This window comes from Lutra lutra, chromosome 8, assembly GCF_902655055.1.
Source record: "Lutra lutra chromosome 8, mLutLut1.2, whole genome shotgun sequence".
In the NCBI taxonomy this organism is placed as follows: domain Eukaryota; kingdom Metazoa; phylum Chordata; class Mammalia; order Carnivora; family Mustelidae; genus Lutra; species Lutra lutra.
The window spans coordinates 57,741,054-57,758,922 of NC_062285.1; the positions used below are offsets into that span (position 1 = coordinate 57,741,054).

At 41.7% G+C, this 17,869-nt stretch overlaps 1 protein-coding gene and 1 pseudogene across 3 annotated transcripts in view; one reads left to right on the top strand and one right to left on the bottom strand.

Annotated features, from left to right (window-relative positions):
• Nucleotides 1-17,869, bottom strand: part of DIP2B (disco interacting protein 2 homolog B) — a 234,832-nt gene that overhangs the window by 104,982 nt on the left and 111,981 nt on the right. For all 3 annotated transcript variants that reach the window (XM_047740190.1, XM_047740189.1, XM_047740192.1), the window contains exon 2: nt 15,894-15,965. In XM_047740190.1, the coding sequence (XP_047596146.1) occupies nt 15,894-15,965 (72 nt within the window). The remainder of the gene's footprint in view (nt 1-15,893; nt 15,966-17,869) is intronic.
• Nucleotides 3,330-3,842, top strand: LOC125106324 (60S acidic ribosomal protein P1-like; annotated as a pseudogene).

Here is a 17,869-nt window from a genome sequence, read left to right on the forward strand (position 1 = left end):
ATCTGATAAGCACCATTAAGGAAGCAGGACACCCATCACAGATTACATTTATTTTTCTGTACTGAGAGAATGTCAGTAATCCCCTTGAATTATTATAAATAGAGCCTCCACTCCCACATTGTGCAAGAAAGGTGGGTGAGGGTACAGTGAATCACTTGGGGAACCTTCCCTTTGGAGCTAAAGTAACCAACACCCCACCCCTACCCAGCCACCTTGCTGAAAGCCTGCCTTAGAAGGGTAGGTGATTAACCTCACTGGGTGGGGAAAGGAAGGGAAGAATGAGAATGTTTGCATGTAGAGTCTGTTAAAGGGGCCAGCTGCCTGATTCCTAGGGGTGGATTCTGGGAGAAAGGGGAGTGAGAGCTTCTGGGTCTGTGAAGTGGCAGGTATCTGGATAGACCCTGACCTGGAGCTTCCCAGGCCACCTGGCTTCAGGAAAGTGGCTGAGCAGAACTAGAAGAGTACAATAGCAAGAGTTCTGCCCTTAAACTTCGAGAGGACTACCTTGGCTGAGCTGAGCAGAGACTGGGCTCCTCCATCCAGGAAGCATGCTTAGCAGCGGGTCGGTACTACTGGTCACCAGGTGAGGACCAGTATTCAAAAGCACCCCATGAGGCATTGAAAAGCATCAGCAGACTGTGGGCTCTTCCTTTTTAGGTGTGGAAACTGCACTGACCACCTCTCTTTCTGCACTAGCTATATCCCAGGGGGCTCTTGAACAATTCAGAGAAGCCCCCTGAGGAAGATAGTGGACTTCCTTCTGATAAAGAATGTGGGAACAGATACGACTGCAGTACGTGTGTGTGCACTCCAGACTGTAATACTATCCAAACCTAGCAAATGAAAGCTCAGAGCTGGGACTAGAATACAAAATTCCATGTTCTTTCCATTAGGATGTGACCCTCACTTGGGAAGGAACTTTTAAATCAAAATGGAATAGATAAAATAAAGTAGATTCTACCCCCAACCCTCAAACACACAAAGAAACATGCTACCTACTTAACATTTATATAGTTAGAAATGTTTTGGAGCATTCCAAATGCCATACCTAATTTCAACAGCTGGTTTTAAGTTCACGTATCTTTGAATTTCCACAGTTTGTTTTTGAGAACTCTCTTACAATGCTTAGTTTACTAAGCTTTTTTTAACAATCCTCATTTGTATACCTGTCTTATCTCTCCTATACAGTATAAATAACTTGAGGTCAGAGTCTAGTCTTAACTCATCTCGTTTGTATCTCTTGTAGTAACCAGCTCTGGGTCTCATAGTGTAGGCACCCACAGTTTTGTCTAAAATAAGTAATGAAGATCTTGTCTGTCTCCTCAGATCCATCAATGATAGTGAGCGACTGGGAAAAACAAAGACAAAAATGGAAAGATACCAATTTTAAAGCACATGGTCAAATGTTAATCTGAAAGGCCTGCTTATTTGTGTATCTTCAAGCTATACAAATTTTTTTTTTTTTAAGATTTTATTTATTTGACAGGGAGAGAGTCACAAGGAGGCAGAGAGGCAGGCAGAGAGGGGGAAGTAGGCTCCCCACTGAGCAGAGAGCCCTACGGATGGCTGGATCCCAGGACCCTGAGATTACGACCTGAGTCAAAGGCAGAAGCTTAACCCACTAAACCACCCAGGTGCCCCAAGCTATGCAAATTTTATGCAAAAAAAAAAAAAAAAAAAAAGTGCCTCTCAATTTTCATACTTACGCATGGTCATTAAGAAAAACAAGGTCGTAAATTGGTTGTTACCAGATGGGGGGTGGGGGGCGGGGGGTGAAATAGGTGACGGGGATTAAGGAGTGCACTTGTCCTGACGAGAGCACTGGGTGATTAAAATAAAAACCAAAAAAAAAAAAAAAAGAGAGAGAGAGAAACAGGGTCACAGACTATCCACAAGAGGGGTTATCAGAGGCTTCAGAGAGACAGCAGACAACACAGGGGTTTTTTTGGTCGTATACAGGCATGCACAATCTCAAAGGCAGGACTGAATGGAAAAGAACTGTGATGAAAGGGGTGTGGAGCCGCTGGCAAAGGCAGCATGTGGATACAGACTGGAATACCGGTGAGCAAATACCCTCTAGCAAAATAAGCAGCCATCACAAAAGAAATCCAAGTTTGGGGAATGCCTCTGGATCACCAGAGCCTCTTAGAGGACAAGTTAGAGAATGTCGATACATGACCAAATTCATAAACTGACAGGTTTTATCTTTAAAAGGGCAGTAGGTGAGGGACTAGGGAAAAAATAATATGCAAACCTAGGCCAAGAAGGAACATGGAAAAGGTGAGATTCTACTCTAAAAGCAGGAGACAAACACAATTAAATGAAGTGAAAAAGAGTGGGAAAAACAAATACACAAAGGTTGCAGACAATCTCAAATACATGAAGACAGAATGCACTGTTTACACCAATGCCATCAAAAACAGAAGCTGCAGTGATGTCCTAAAACAAGAGACATGGGCCCCAAAGAAGATGCCACTACTGAACTTCAAGAAAATTTACTTATTTATTTTTCAGGGGTTGGGGGGGAAGAGGCAGAGAGAGAGAGAGAGAGAGAGAAAGAGAATCTTGAGCAGGCTCCACGCCCAGAGCAGAGCCTCATGTGGAGCCTGACCTCACAACACTGAGATCAAAACCTGACCTGAAATCAAGAGTCAGATGCTTAACCTGCTGAGCCACCTTAAAGGGCTTTTTTTTTGAGAGAGAGAATGAATGTGAGAGTAAGAGCAAGAAAGATGGAAAAACAGACTCTCCATGGAGCAGTGAGCCAGATGTGGGGCTTGATCCCAGGACCCTGAGATCACAACCTGAGTCAAGGGTAGACATTTAACCGACTGAGCCACCCAGGAGCCTCAAGGGCAATTTTAAACGGTAAAGAGTTGCCAAACATAACTCGGTAGGTCTCTTCTCAGACCGACCTGAAGGAGGGAAGCCTCCCAGTCTGAACACATGAATCAGATGTGTCGGAGACTCTATGCTCAGCTTGCTCATGAACAGCGAAAATGAGGTACTAAGGTCTTTGAGATCTTTCAGTTTGACAGAAATTATCTTTGTACAAATTCTGAGTAACACTTACATAAAAATGTGAGGATAAAGAATTCTGATTAAACATGGCAGAATGAACATTTCTATCTATCCCTACTCCTTCCCCAAATGCCACCAGAATGATGATGAAGGCCTGTAGCAGAACAAGAAAACAAACAGTTCAGATATGCAGGAGAGACAGCACCAAGAGCTATTTCTACAAAAAGAATAATAAACTGATGGATAATTCTGAAAAAAAAGTAATCCTAGTAAAGCGAACAGCTTAGCTGTGAACAATATTTACATAATCATAATAATGCAAGTACTGAGTTTCCTCAGCTGCTGCTAAGGTACTCAGTCCTTCTGAGGAAGCTTCACTGGGTGACTCGCAGCAGGTCCAGCAGTGCCCCCTCAGCACTCACCCACACCATGGCTTTGGTCTTGGAGCTTGCCTGCATCTACTTGGCCCTCGTCCCACACCGTAAGAAGTGATGGTCATGGAGGATAAGATCAGTGCCCTCATTAAAGCAGCGGATGTAAATGTTGAACCTTTTGGGCTGGGCTTGTTTGAAAGGCCCTGGCCAATGTCAACATCGGGGCCTCGTCTGTAATGTCTGTAACACAGGGGCTGGTGGACCTGCGTCAGCCACCGGTGCTCTGCCTGCAGGAGGTCCTGCTCCCTCCACCAGGGCTGCCCCAGCTGAAGAGAAGAAAGTGGAAGCAAAGAAAGAATCAGAGGAGTCTGATGATGACATGGGCTTTGGTCTTTTAAACTAAACCTCTTCTGTATCCTGTTCAATAAGAAGCTGAACTCTTAAAAACAAAACAAAACAAAACAAAACCTGTAAGGGGCACCTGGGTGGCTCAGTCACTTAAGCATCTGCCTTTGGCTCAGGATCCCCAGATGGGGGCCCTCAATAGGCTCCCTGCTCAGTGGGGAGTCTGCTTCTTCCTCGCCCTCTGCCCCTCCCCCCACTTGTATGCATGCTCTCTCTCTCTAATAGATGCATAAAATCTTTAAAAAAAAAAAACGTAAGCACTGAATGCTAATTTAACAATGAAAGTAACATATTAAGCACACAGCCCAGAATGAGTGTGAGATGGGAGATGTGAAAGAACGGGGAAAGGGGAAAAGGGAGTGTGTGGTGTCTATGTGGTTGAGGGAGGAATATGTAAGAAAGACTCGAATCTTTTCTAGTAGGAAAGAAATAATGCCTCAAATTGGGGAAAAAAAAAAAAAAGTCCAGAAATAGTGGTAAAAATGTTACCTAGAAACACAGAGTTTAAATGCCAGAAGAAACAGTTAAAGGAGCTGAAAGAATCCGTCTCTGGGGGAAGAAGACACTGCCCGTTTCTGTTGTTGTTACAAACCCTGTAGTCCCATATGACTATTTAAAATAGGTTCATTAATTTCATTTAAAAATAAAAATTAACTAAAGAGAAATGCCAAATCTCAGATGAGAACCAAAATACTCTACACAGTCTCTTGGAGTTGTAGCACATCTAAATTAAAGATATACTGAGGGCGGGGACAAGCTGCCAGGATCATCACTCCCCAATCTGTACAGTAATCTGTTCCTTTCATTACCCAACACTTTCGTCTTCACAGATGTTTACTGAAAGAGATACTGGAAATTCTAAATGTCCTTTCTGTTCAGTTCCACAAACATTTCTAGAACATCTACTATATGTCAGGCCCTAAAGTCAGAAACTGGGGACATGAAGAATAAAAATAATAATGGAAAACGAATTTTCCTGATTTCAGAGACCTTAGGAATCTAGTAGGAGAGTGAGACACATGAATAAACTATAATCAATGGGACAGTCAGAGAGAACTTTTTAAAAATGCAGCTCAGATAATGGGAGTGGGGACTGGTTTTGATAAGGCCGATCAAGGAATGCTTCTTCGTGGAAGTCCTAGTTGAGCAAACCCCTAGTAGAGTGAGGGAGCAAGCTGGGGGTAGGGGGGTGGGAGGGTGTAGGTCCCAGGCAGACTCATCAGCCTTGTCTAGTCTTGTCTCCTGCTGTCTTGATAGTACCTGGGACCCTGGAAGCAATTAGTAAATATGAACCGTCCGGAGGTTCAGTCAGTAACCCCTGCAGCATTAGAATAAACTTTGTCCTATTAAAACTAGCTGTTACTTGTATCCAAAGTATCTTAACTTAAAGATCAGACCTGGGATCAGCAGAGGGAAATTGCCTCCCTACATAAAGCCTTTAGTTCTTCTACAACTCTAAGAGTGGGCAAGAATGACTAATTTACAGAGGCGTCAAAACACATGTGGTCTGAAATTTCAATTCTTTGGACCATGCCAAAAGAGAGTTAATTTCTGGCCCCTTCCCCCTGAACATCTTGCCAACTGAGGTGTGTGAGAAGCTCTACATCCAGGCCCCAGTAGTTTCCACACTGAAAGATGTGCTACAGGCCATTCCTTTCAAAGAGGCCATGGCTCAGAATGAGTAGGAGATGTGAAACTGCCAAAACTTCATTTCTCCCAAGACTCTCAGTGTGCGAGCTTCTTGAGTCCCTGAGGATGATTTTAACCTTTATCAAGATACATATTTTTCACACATCATGGTTCTTCATTTACCAGATAAAAATCTGGTTTGTATTTAACTAACGAAACAACAATCAATTCCAATGTTGGGAGATTTGAGTAATTTGACATGTCAGATTTTTGTCATATAGTGACTTCAGAACCTAACCCTTGTTACACAACCGGTTAAGCTATACTTATTTTTAACCAATACTATCTTTACTCAATTTCTGCTACTTAATTTCTAAGTATTGTCTTCAAACTTGTGCTCTCTTGCACATTTCTCCATTGTCCTGCTACACTGTTCAATTTTTAAGTCTTATTTAACATTTGAGGAAAGAAATAAAAAATATACGTAAATATGCAATCCAAGATAATTTCAACCCCAAATAAATTCCATACAGAAAATCATTCACTAGGAGCGCCTGGCTGGCTCCGTCAGTAGAGCGTCTGACTCTTGAACTCAGGGTTGTGAGTTCAAGCTCCACAAAGGCTGTAAAGACTACTTAAACAAATAAAAATCCTTAAAAAGGGGCACCTGGGTGGCTCAGTGGGTTAAGCCTCTGCCTTCGGCTCAGGTCATGATCCCAGGGTCCTGGGATCGACCCCCGCATCGGGCTCTCTGCTCCTCGGGGAGCCTGCTTCCTCCTCTCTCTCTGCCTGCCTCTCTGCCTACTTGTGATCTCTGTCTGTCAAATAAATAAATAAAATCTTTAAAAAAAAAATCCTTGGGGGCGCCTGGGTGGCTCAGTGGATTAAGCCGCTGCCTTCGGCTCAGGTCATGATCTCAGGGTCCTGGGATCGAGTCCTGCATCGGGCTCTCTGCTCAGCAGGGTGCCTGCTTCCCTCTCTCTCTCTCTCTGCCTGCCTCTCCGTCTACTTGTGATCTCTCTCTGTCAAATAAATAAATAAAATCTTTAAAAAAAATCCTTAAAAAAATATCATTCACTGAATTTTTAGACAAGCATGTGCATATAATTGTTCTAATACAATGCTGCAAGCAGTATTAATTTTTTATTTCAAAAGAGATTAGTGGGGCGCCTGGGTGGCTCAGTGGGTTAGGCCGCTGCCTTCGGCTCAGGTCATGATCTCAGGGTCCTGGGATCGAGTCCCGCATCGGGTTCTCTGCTCGGCGGAGATCCTGCTTCCCTCTCTCTCTCTCTGCCTGCCTCTCCATCAACTTGTGATCTCTCTCTATCAAATAAATAAATAAAATCTTTAAAAAAAAAAAAACACAAAAGAGATTAGTGAAGAATGTCACTTTTATTTTTTTTTCTTTTTTTTTCAGCATAACAGTGTTCATTATTTTTGCACCACACCCAGTGCTCCATGCAATCCGTGCCCTCTACAATACCCACCACCTGGTGCCCCCAACCTCCCACCCCCAACCCCTTCAAAATTCTCAGATCGTTTTTCAGAGTCCATAGTCTCTCATGGTTCACCTCCCCTTCCAATTTCCCTCAACTCCCTTCTCCTCTCCATCTCCCCTTGTCCTCCATGAAGAATGTCACTTTTAAACACTACATTCAATTAGCTGCCTTCACAGTGAAGCTTCTCACCATTAAATGGATGAAATCTTTTTTTTTTTTTAAAGATTTTATTTATCTATTTGATAGAGAGAGATCACAAGTAGACAGAGAGGCAGGCAGAGAGAGAGAGAGAGAGGGAAGCAGGCTCCCTGCGGAGCAGAGAGCCCGATGCGGGACTCGATCCCAGGACCCTGAGATCATGACCTGAGCCGAAGGCAGCAGCTTAACCCACTGAGCCACCCAGGCGCCCTAAATGGATGAAATCTAATAAGAGAAAGAACTCAGAAGTTATCCTTCCGAAAGGAAGATTTAGAAAATTCTTACCGAAAGCATTAAAATGACTTTTACTTCACTTAATTCTGTATCAGACATTAATATAATTTAGTTAAGTTTAAAACCTACATTCCAGTGCCCTTAAAAAAAAATCAAACTAAATACTTTCTTCAAAATCTATAGAGATACACGGGGTAAATATTCTAAGAGGTCATCTCTTCTTCTGCTACAGCACCTATACCGTATAGATTATCCAGCCCTACAACCAACCCCATTTTGGGAAAGACACAGATTCAAGATCAGAGGTAGGCAAAGTGATAGACACAAATGGAGAGAATACCCCACTAAAAACCCTCACTCACAAATATAACTACTATAGGATGGACTTTAGGAAGAAAGAAATTAAACTGAGAGGAAGGACTGAGATGTATGAAGAAATAGGGAGCAAAGAACAGATATTAAGTGCCGTTGGCTATGTAACAATAGTTGATAATGGAGGGGGTATATAAACAAGGTCATACTAAAATATAAGATGGAGTAGTCGATATTGAAGCATTTTTAAAGTACTTGTATTGTTTGGGAGGAGAATTAAGATGTCTAATAACTGTAGACAGTTTAGATTACTTAAAAAGCCTTAGGATAAAAAAACACCACAGGGACAAAGACAGTTATTCATGATAAAAAGGAACAATTTACAAAGAAAGACATAGTAATTCTACTTCGTGTATATCGAGTAACCTTACTTTTTTAAAGATTGTATTTACTCGTTAAAAGAAAAGAGAGAGAGAGACAGAGCATGAGAGAGGACAAGCCAAGAGGAGAGGCAGAGAAGGAGAAGCAGACTCCCACTGAACACTGAGCCTGACTCGGAGCTGGATCCCAGGACCCTGAGACCATGACTGAGCAGAAGCAGACATTCAACTAACTGAGCTACCCAGACGCCCCTAACATCATTTTGTTTTTTTACTTTTTAAACTTATTTATTTATATTTTACTGTATTTTATCATTTTATCTTACTTTTTTCCTTTTTCCTCACAATAAATAAACCTTGTGGGGTCTTTTTAATCCATATCCCTATTTCTCCCAACCCCTCATCCACCACCCCTCTGGTAACCGTCAATTTATTCTCTACAGTTAAAAACCTGTTTCTTGCTTTATGTCTCTCTCTTTTTTTTTTTTCCTCTGCTCATTTGTTTTCTTTCTTAAATTCCACACAAGTGAGATCATACAGTATTGGTCTTTCTCTGACTTACTTCATTTAGCAGTATACTCTCAAGCTCCATCCATGTTGTTGCAAATGGCAAGTTTTCATTCTTTTTATGGCTGAATAATATTCCTTTGTGTATATATACCTCTTCTTTATCTATTCATCTATCGCTGGACACTTGGGCTGCTTCCATAGTTTAGCTATTGTAAATAATGCTTCAATAAACATAGGAGTGCATGTATCCTTTTGAATTAGTGTTTTTGTATATTTTGGGTAAATACCCAGGAGTGCGATTCCTGGATCCTAGGGTAGTTCCCCTTTTAATTTTTGCGGAACCCTCATACTGTCTTTCACCATGGCTGCCACTGTTTGCATTCCCACCAACAGTGCAAGAAGGTTCCTTTTTCTCCACATCCTCACCAATGCCTGTTGTCCCTGTGGTTTTGATTTTAGCCATTCTGACAGGTATGAGGTTATAGCTCACTGGAGTTTTGATTTGCATTTCCCTGCTGATGGGTGATGTTGAGCATCTTTTCATGTGTCTGCCAGCCATCTGGATGTCTTCTTTGGAAAAATGTCTGTTCATGTCTTCTGCCCATTTTTAATTGGATTATTTGGGTTTTGGTATTGAGATGCAGCAGTTTTTCATATATTTTGGATACTAAACCTTTATCAGGTCATTTGCAGATATCTTCTCCCATTCAGAAGACTACCATTTCCTTCACTGGGCAAAACCTTTTTGATATAATCCCAATAGTTCATTTTTGCTTTTATTTAACTTGCCTCAGGAGACATACGTCTACATACGTTCTAGAAAAACGTCGCTATAGCCAAAGTCAGAGAGATTACTGTGTTCTCTTCAAGGATTTTTATGGTTTCAGCTCACATTTACCTCTTTAATCCATTCTGAATTTATTTCTAGGTATGGCGAAAGAAAATGGTCCAATTTCATTCTTTTGCATGTTGCTGTCCAGTTTTCCCAACACCACTGTTTTAGAGACTTTTTCCAAAGAAGATCTTTTCAAATCATATTTTCAGTTCTCGTGTGTTGAAGATTAATTGACCATATAATTGAGGGTTTATTTCTGGGTTTTCTATTCCATTCCTTTGATCTATGTGTCTATTTTTATGCCAGTACCATACTGTCTTAATTACTACCGCTTTGTAATATAACTTGAAATCTGAACTGTGATACTTCCACAGTTTCTCTTTTTCAAGACTGCTTTGGCTAATCAAGGTCTTCTGTGGTTCCAAACAAATTCTGGGACTGTTTTCTAGTGCTGTAAAAAATGCTGTTGGTATTTTTAATTGGGGTTGCATTGAATCTGTAGATTGTTTTAACAAAATTTGTTCTTCTGGCCCATAAGAATGGAGTATCTTTCCATTTCTTTGTATCATATTGAATTTCTTTCATCAGTTTTATAGTTTTCAGAGTACTTTTACCTCTTTGGTTAAGTTTATTCCTAGATATTTATTGGTTTTAGTGCACTTATAAATGGGATTCCTGGGGCGCCTGGGTGGCTCAGTGGGTTAAAGCCTCTGCCTTCGGCTCAGGTCATGATCCAAGGGTCCTGAGATCAAGGCCCACATTGGGCTCTCTGCTCAGCAGAGAGCCTGCTTCTTCCTCTCTCTCTGCCTGCCTCTCTGCCTTCTTGTGATCTCTGTCCGGCAAATAAATAAATAAAATCTTAAAAAAAAAAATGGGATTCCTAATTTCACTTTCTGCTGCTCCATTATTAGTGTATAGAAATGCAACAGATTTATATACACTGATTTTGTATCCTACTCATTTATCAGTTCTAGTAGTTTTTTGGTGGAGTCTTGAGGGTTTTCTATAGTATCATGTCATCTGTGAGCAGTGAGTTTTACTTCTTCCTTACCAATTTGGATTCCTTTTATTACTTTTCTTTCTTTTTTTTTTTTTTTGAAGATTTTATTTCTTTATTTAACAGAGAGAGAGTGTACAAGTAGACAGAGTGGCAGGCAGAGGGAGAGGGAGAAGCAGGCTCCAGGTTGAGCAGGGAGCCCGATGTGGGGCCCGACCCCAGAACCCCAGGATCATGACCCGAGCTGAAGGCAGACGCCCAACCAACTGAGCCACCCAGGTGCCCCTCCTTTTATTTCTTTATGTTGTCTAACTGCTGTGGCTAGGACTTCCAGTATTACGATGAATAAAATTGGTAGGAATGGGCATCCTTGTCTTATTCCTAGTAATATTACTTTGAAACATATAAAATAAAACTTGACAGAACTACAAGGAAACTGATAACACATGGTCACAGTACAGATTTTTTTAATGTATTTCTATTAGAAATAATAGATCAAATAGTCAAGATGTTACCAAGAATAGAAAGATCTGAAAAACACAATTAACTACTTTGAATTAATGGGCCAAAATCATCCAATCAAGAAATAAACACAAACAGATGGAGTTAGAGAAATTTACCAAATCCTAGCCACATCTTAATAAATAACAAAGACTTGATTTTGTCAGACATGTTTTCTGATCACAGTGAAATTAAGGAACACTGATCTCAAGAAGGAAGGCAGAAGAAAATCTAAGCATCCAACTCAGGAAATCTAGAAAGAATACAAAAGACTAAACAAAGAGTTTAAGGAAGGAAATACACATAGAAGCTGAAAATAATAAACCAGAAAATAAAGACATACTTAAAAAGGATCAGGGGCACCTGGGTGGCTCGGTGGGTTGAGCCTCTACCTTCGACTCAGGTCATGATCTCAGGGTCCTGGGATCCAGCTCCCTGCTGAGCAGAGAGCCTGCTTCCCCATCTCTCTCTGCCTGCCTCTCTGCCTAGTTGTGATATCTCTCTCTGTCAAATAATAAATAAAATCTTAAAAAAAGGGGGGGTTCAACAAATGGGGTGCCTGGCTGGTGTAGATGGTTGGGCACTGGACTCTGGTTTCAGATCAGAATCAGCTCAGGATCATAAGACAAGCCCCCGGTCAAGCCCCATATCCAGCTCCATGCTGAGCACAGAGTTTGCCTGAGACTCTCTCTCCCTCTCCCCCTGCCCCCTCCCTCCTATGCCCTATGCTCTCTCTCTCTCTCTCTCAAATAAATAAATCTTTAAAAAAGGGGGGGGGGTGCCTGGGTGGCTCAGTGGGTTAAGCCTCTGCCTTCAGCTCAGGTCTCATGACCCAGGGTCCTGGGATCAAGCCCCACATCGGGCTCTCTGCTCCGCAGGGAGCCTGCCTCCACCTCTCTCTCTCTGCCTGCCTCTCTGCCTACTTGTGATCTCTGTCTGTCAAATAATAAATAAAATCTTTAAAAAAAAAATAAGATTTTGATTTTGTTGAACCCCCCCCTTTTTTAAAAGATTTTATTTATTTATTTGACAGACAGAGATCACAAGTAGGCAGAGAGGCAGGCAGAGAGAGGAAGGGAAACAGGCTCCCTGCTGAGCAGATAGCCCCGACTCGGGGCTCGATCCCAGGACCCTGGGATCATGACCCGAGCCAAAGGCAGAGGCCTCAACCCACTGAGCCACTCAGGCGCCCCAAAAGCTTATTCTTTGATAAGACAAACTTCTGAGAAGGTCATCAAGAGAAAAAAAGAGTTACAAGTAGACAATGTAAACAAGCAGAGGCTTTAAAAGGAAAGGGAACATTGCGAGTAACTTCGTAAATTTGAAATGTATACAAAATAGATGAATTCCTAGAAAAAAATTAAACTTGCCAAAAATGAAGAAACAGAAAACTGACAGAACTTGGTTAAAGACAAGAGATGGGGAAAGGAGGACATGCTGCGGATGATTTTTAAGACTCTATATTCGTTGGGTTTTCAGATGAGGGTTCAATTTACTCAGAAGGAGAAAACTAGAAGAAAAACACAAGAGCAGGCTCATGTCATTATAGCTGGATTTTGTTTTTATTTTTTGTTTTGCATGTGTACATGTTGGCAGTGGTGGTGGGGACGGTGTATGGAAGTCATTGATTTAATAGATATGTTGAAAAGGAGGCTCCTTTAAGTTATGTAAATAAAAATCTTAAGTGCGCAGTTGGATCTACGAGTCAGGAGCTTAGGACAGATTTGAGGTGAAGATACATATTTTGGAGTTAGCTGTTTCTAAACGATAATTAAAGCCACAGGTATGGCTGAAATGCTGTAGGGCGATACAGCACTGGTTCTCAAAGTGTGGTGTCTGGATCAGCAACCTCAACTTCACCTGGAGGTTTAATAGAAACACAAATTCCCAGTCCCCTCCCTGGACTTCTTGAATCAGAAACCCTGAGAATGAGGTCCTTCAATTTGTATACCAACAAGACCTCCAGTGACTGCGATGTAGGCTGCCACGTGTGAGTTACTGCTATAGAGTGAGACATCAAGAGGGCTTGGGGCCTTGCCTTGAGAACTCCCAACACTTAACAGAGGAGAACGAGCCTGCAAGGATGACTAGGAGACAACAGAAGGAGGAGAGTAAGAGAACGAAGAGAGAGTTTCAAAAGGAGTGTTTCAAGAGGTTAGAGTGGCAACTTCTGTGATGTCACTTAAAACAGTTCTTGAAGGGACTGGAACTGGCTGAGAAGTGAGTGGGAGTTAACAAAATAGAGACGGCTTAGAGCAGTTTGATCATAAAGGGGAAGCAGACAGAGTTAAGATGGAAGAGGCTGACAAGGGAGGATTTTTTTTAACAGAGCAGTTAACAAGCATGATGGACTGCTGAGGTAAGAATCTGGGTGAAAGGGAAAGAGCGAGCGTACAAGAGAGACGGGAACTGACAGCAACAGCAATGGCACATTTAAGGGACGGGGCAGCTGCCTGCGTCAGCAGGGGGACCGTCGTATTTACAGTCTTTGGAATTGCTAGCTAGGATAATAAAAGCAGGCCAACTTTTTGTTGGCTTTATTATTGTTTTTTTGGGTTTTTTCCAGATTTTATTTATTTGGCAGGGAGAGAGACTGCATGCACAAGCAGGGGGAGTGGTGGAGGGAGAGGGATGAGCAGGGAGCCTGATGTGGGGCTCCATCCCAGAACTCTGGGATCATGACCTGAGCAGAAGGCAGACGCTTAATTGACTGAGCCACTCAGGCGCCTCCTATTACTGCTTTTTTAATTGTTACAGATACTGCACCCCTTACTGCCTCTACCAGGGCTGGCCTACTTCCACTGTCCTGCCTTTGGATGATAATATAAAGTTTCTGAAAAGTGAAGAGGGAACAGGATCCAAAGCACAGGTGGAATGACTGGCCTTGGATAAGGGAAACAGATTACCTTTTTAACCAGAAGGAAGGACGTAAACATGATGGGCATGGATGTGGCAAGTCTCAAGTTTGGTAGCAGGAAGGTGAAGGAGCTACTCTTAAATGGCTCCTATTCTCCCCCATGAGGTCATCTGCAAGACCCTTCCTACTGTGAGAAGGCTATAATCCCTTCTCTTGGCCTACCGCAGTTAAACGTCTGATTTGTACTCAGTGAACAAATTTCCGTTTGTGATTTGGCTCCCCTTGTAGGCCTATCCAGGGGCAAGAATGGGCTGATCACATAGACTTGAGTAAGTCTCAATGGTTTCTCATAGTTAACTGATAAACTGTTTTTGTTTTTGTTTTAAGATTTTATTTAATTGGGTGCCTGGGAGGTTCAGTCAGTTAAGCATCTGGCTTCAGCTAAGGTCATGATCTCAGGCTCCTGGGATGGAGCCCTGCATCAGGCTCTCTGAGGCAGGGGAGAGTCTGCTTCTCCCTCTGGCTCTGCCCTTCCTCTCATCTCATGCTCTCTTTCTCAAATAAATAAAACCTTTTTTTAAAAAAATATTTTATTTATTTGAGAGACACAGAGAGCATGAGATGAGAGGAAGAATAAGCTTTTGATTTTGTTGAACCCCTTTTTTTTTTTTTATATTTTATTTGAGAAAGAGAGAGCATGAAAATGGAGGAGGTGCAGATGAAGAGGGACAAACAGACTACCAGTTGAGCAGGGAGCGTGATGTGGGGCTCGATCCCAGGATCCAGGGACTGTGACCTGAGCCGAAGGCAGAAGACACTTAACCCGACTAAGTCACCTGGGTGCCCGATAACTGATTTTTTAACATGATTTGGCATCTATGTAGCCTGACTAAAGATTAACACACCATAGTCCTTTTTTATATTGAGTCCTATTTCTTGGTCTTATTTCTTATTAAGTTATTGTCTCAGGATCCAACTGCTTTTGCACAAAGTCACTAAAGTAAATCTCTGACCCTACAGAGACATGAGCCAGATCCACATTTAAGCAGCCAGAGTACTCCTCTTCTCTCTCATGCCTTGCTCAGCAAATGCTGGCTTTTCATTAGTTGTCACTGGCCCAATTTCTACCTCTTCTTTCTCAAGTCCTTTTGACATCTATCTGTTCATTAAGATATTTTAAATTGGCTGTCACTGCACTGACCTACTAGTTTTTGTAGGGAGGAATTTCCAAGAATAATGTAGAAAATAAAATGAGGACCTCAGTGAAATATATTGATATGTCACCACTATTCATTTTCTTATTCTATTATTCATTCAGTATTTACAGACCATATACCCTGTGCAAGGCTTAATATTAGAACAGTGGGGAATACCAAGTCCTCAAGGTATTTATAACCCAGAAATAAAAGCAATTAGCTCCACAAAGAAGAGGCTTGAGGAAATGGGACTTTGACTGCAAAGGAGAAATTAGAAATAAAGAAAAAATTCTTTATAGTAGAAGTGATTAAAGCAGAAATAGATTATCAAAGGAAATCCTCAAATCTGAGTAACTTTAAAAAAATATGATGACTTAGAGACAGACAGCCTTGCCTATAGGCAAAGGTTACAGCAAGCTCTCTGGAATTAAGCACACCATGACTCAGGACTTTCTGACATATCAAGAACCTACCATCTCTTTGCAGAAGGAATAAGGGAATCAACAGAGAAGTTTATTAGGGTTCTTACCCCCAAATCCTCAGGTACTGCAATCCTTGAGCTTCCCTGCAATACTTAATCTGTCCTTCCTTCTTATCTTTGCTGCCCTTGCTTCTCTCCACCAGTTTGTGCTCAGGCATAAGCAATACGCAGTTTTTCCATGACCTGGAATTTTCTGCCATTGAATCATGTCAGCTATGCACATACACGCTACCACCCAAGCTCTGTGTAAATGATTTGATGACTTAGGTATTTTAAAAGTGCCTAGCACACAGCAGATGTTCAATTAAGATTCATTTCCTCCTTTCTTTCCTTCCGTTTTTCTCTCCCTCCTGGTGAGGAAGGGAGGGAAAAAACAGGAACCAACAAAAGACAGATCTTCTGTTAAGATAGCATTCTTTGGGGTAAAAATACTGAAAAGGTTTAAACCACTTCTCATTGCCTACCTTGTGTCTGCGGGATGTAGGGAGACAGGAGTTTTGACCTTTTCTTTTCGTATCCCTTCTGTGTGATGTCCCCTAAAATAGCAAGAAACAGAAATAGGTTATGCATTATTCTTATTCTGTGGTTGTTCACTGTAAAAATAAAATTAATTACAGAGCGTTATAGAATTACCACATAGAGAGTAGAGGGAAAAAAATGTATAGTTCTTTGCCAAGGATTTTGCTATGTGTGATTTCCCACAGTCTTGGAGCTGACTTCTTGTGGAAAATTGGAGGGCTTGTCTCCACACCAGTCTAGCAGAGCAATATGCCGCATACCATGTCAGAGATTCCCGAGTTCCTAGGCACCCCCCGTTTCCCTGGTATTTACGACAGACCAAAAGGAATGCTGCAAGGCTGGCAGACAAATGGTCTCTCCGAAGTTTCAGTCTGACCACATGAATGCAACTGATACAGGAGGTACTCAGCTATATTGCTATATGGAACCACGTAAAATCATAAATCTAGTTCAGGGGAGAAGTCAACGTTCAAGCACTGGGGTGGGATACCCATAGGCCTTTCTGCAGCCTAGTACCTATGCTTGAACCAGGGCTGGAATTCCCATATTCTCTCCCCTTGGTTCACTGGTTTGTATTATTTATGTACCTGGATGTCTTACAAGGTTAAATTTCTAAAAAAGTATACACAAAGGACAAGTACACATGCAACAAATGCAACAAGAATGAGCTGATAAACAGAGGAAAAAAATGTGGTGGAAGTGCCAAGAACTATGCTAGGTACTAAAGAAAAGGTAGCAAATGAATGGGCAGAAAGCAGGGTGAAAAGAAACAGGAAACACAGGAGAACAAAAGTGCATTCAAGGGAAAATGAGTAATTCAAAGCTGGAGGGATAAATATATGTTGTGAGTTGATATGATAGAGCATTGTTTTCTAAAAAAAGAATATTTTTTTAATTCAGAGAAAACTTTATTTTAAAGTCAAAATCTAGCATAAAAAGCAATTTTAAAGTCAAAATCTAGCATAAAAAGCAATTTATATACTAAAATTTACAACACAGAGACTTGAAACCAAGAGCGGTGATTGTCAGTTGCTGTTAGCCTCAGCAGGGGACTGATGGAGTAGACAGTGGGGAGGTAGCAGTGCTCATTGAGGGGCTTAAGTAGGGAAGGCACCCTCTAATAAGACTATGGAGTTCAGCAAGTTAGTTCTCTCTTCCTGAGGAGAATGGGACCAAGAATAGAGGCCAGACAGACTACCTGTTACCCCAGCTACTACAGTAATCTGGGCAAGTTAGCAGTAGCCTGAATTAAAGACAGTGGTAGAAGGAATGGGAAGAAATGAACGGATTAAGAGACACATTCGGGAGAAACACTGGACAGGATCTGGTGACTAGATGGGTACGGGTGAGAAGGTTTCTGGCAGACGGTGGTGCTATTCCATGACAGAGAAATACAGTAAGAAATCCAAGTTCAGTGGGCTGAAGAAGTTGAGTTTAGGAAAAGCCCATGAGACACACAAAAGGACATGTCATCCAACAGCTGGATATGTGGATCTAGAACTCAGGAAAGAGAGAGGATTTTGAAATCATGAGGATATAGCTGAAAAATAAACTGATACAATCTCTTTGAAGTCATTTGGTAATTTCTAACAAAATTTTGATTCAGCAGCTGCATTTTTAGGAATTTATTCAATGACAATATTCACAATGGTGCACAAAAATCAAACAAGAATATTGCCCGACCTATTCTTTGAAATAAAAAAACTGGAAGGGGTTTAGATACTTACATTATAGACCATCTATGTCAATGGCTTTCAACTGGGAGTGATTTTGTTCCCAACGGGACACCTGACAACGTCTGGAGATATTTTTGTCACAAAGAGAAGAAGGGGTACTACTGGCATCTCAGGGACAGAGGCCAGGGATGCCGCTAAGTCTCCGGACATGCACCGGACATGATGAAGAACTATCCAGGCCAAAA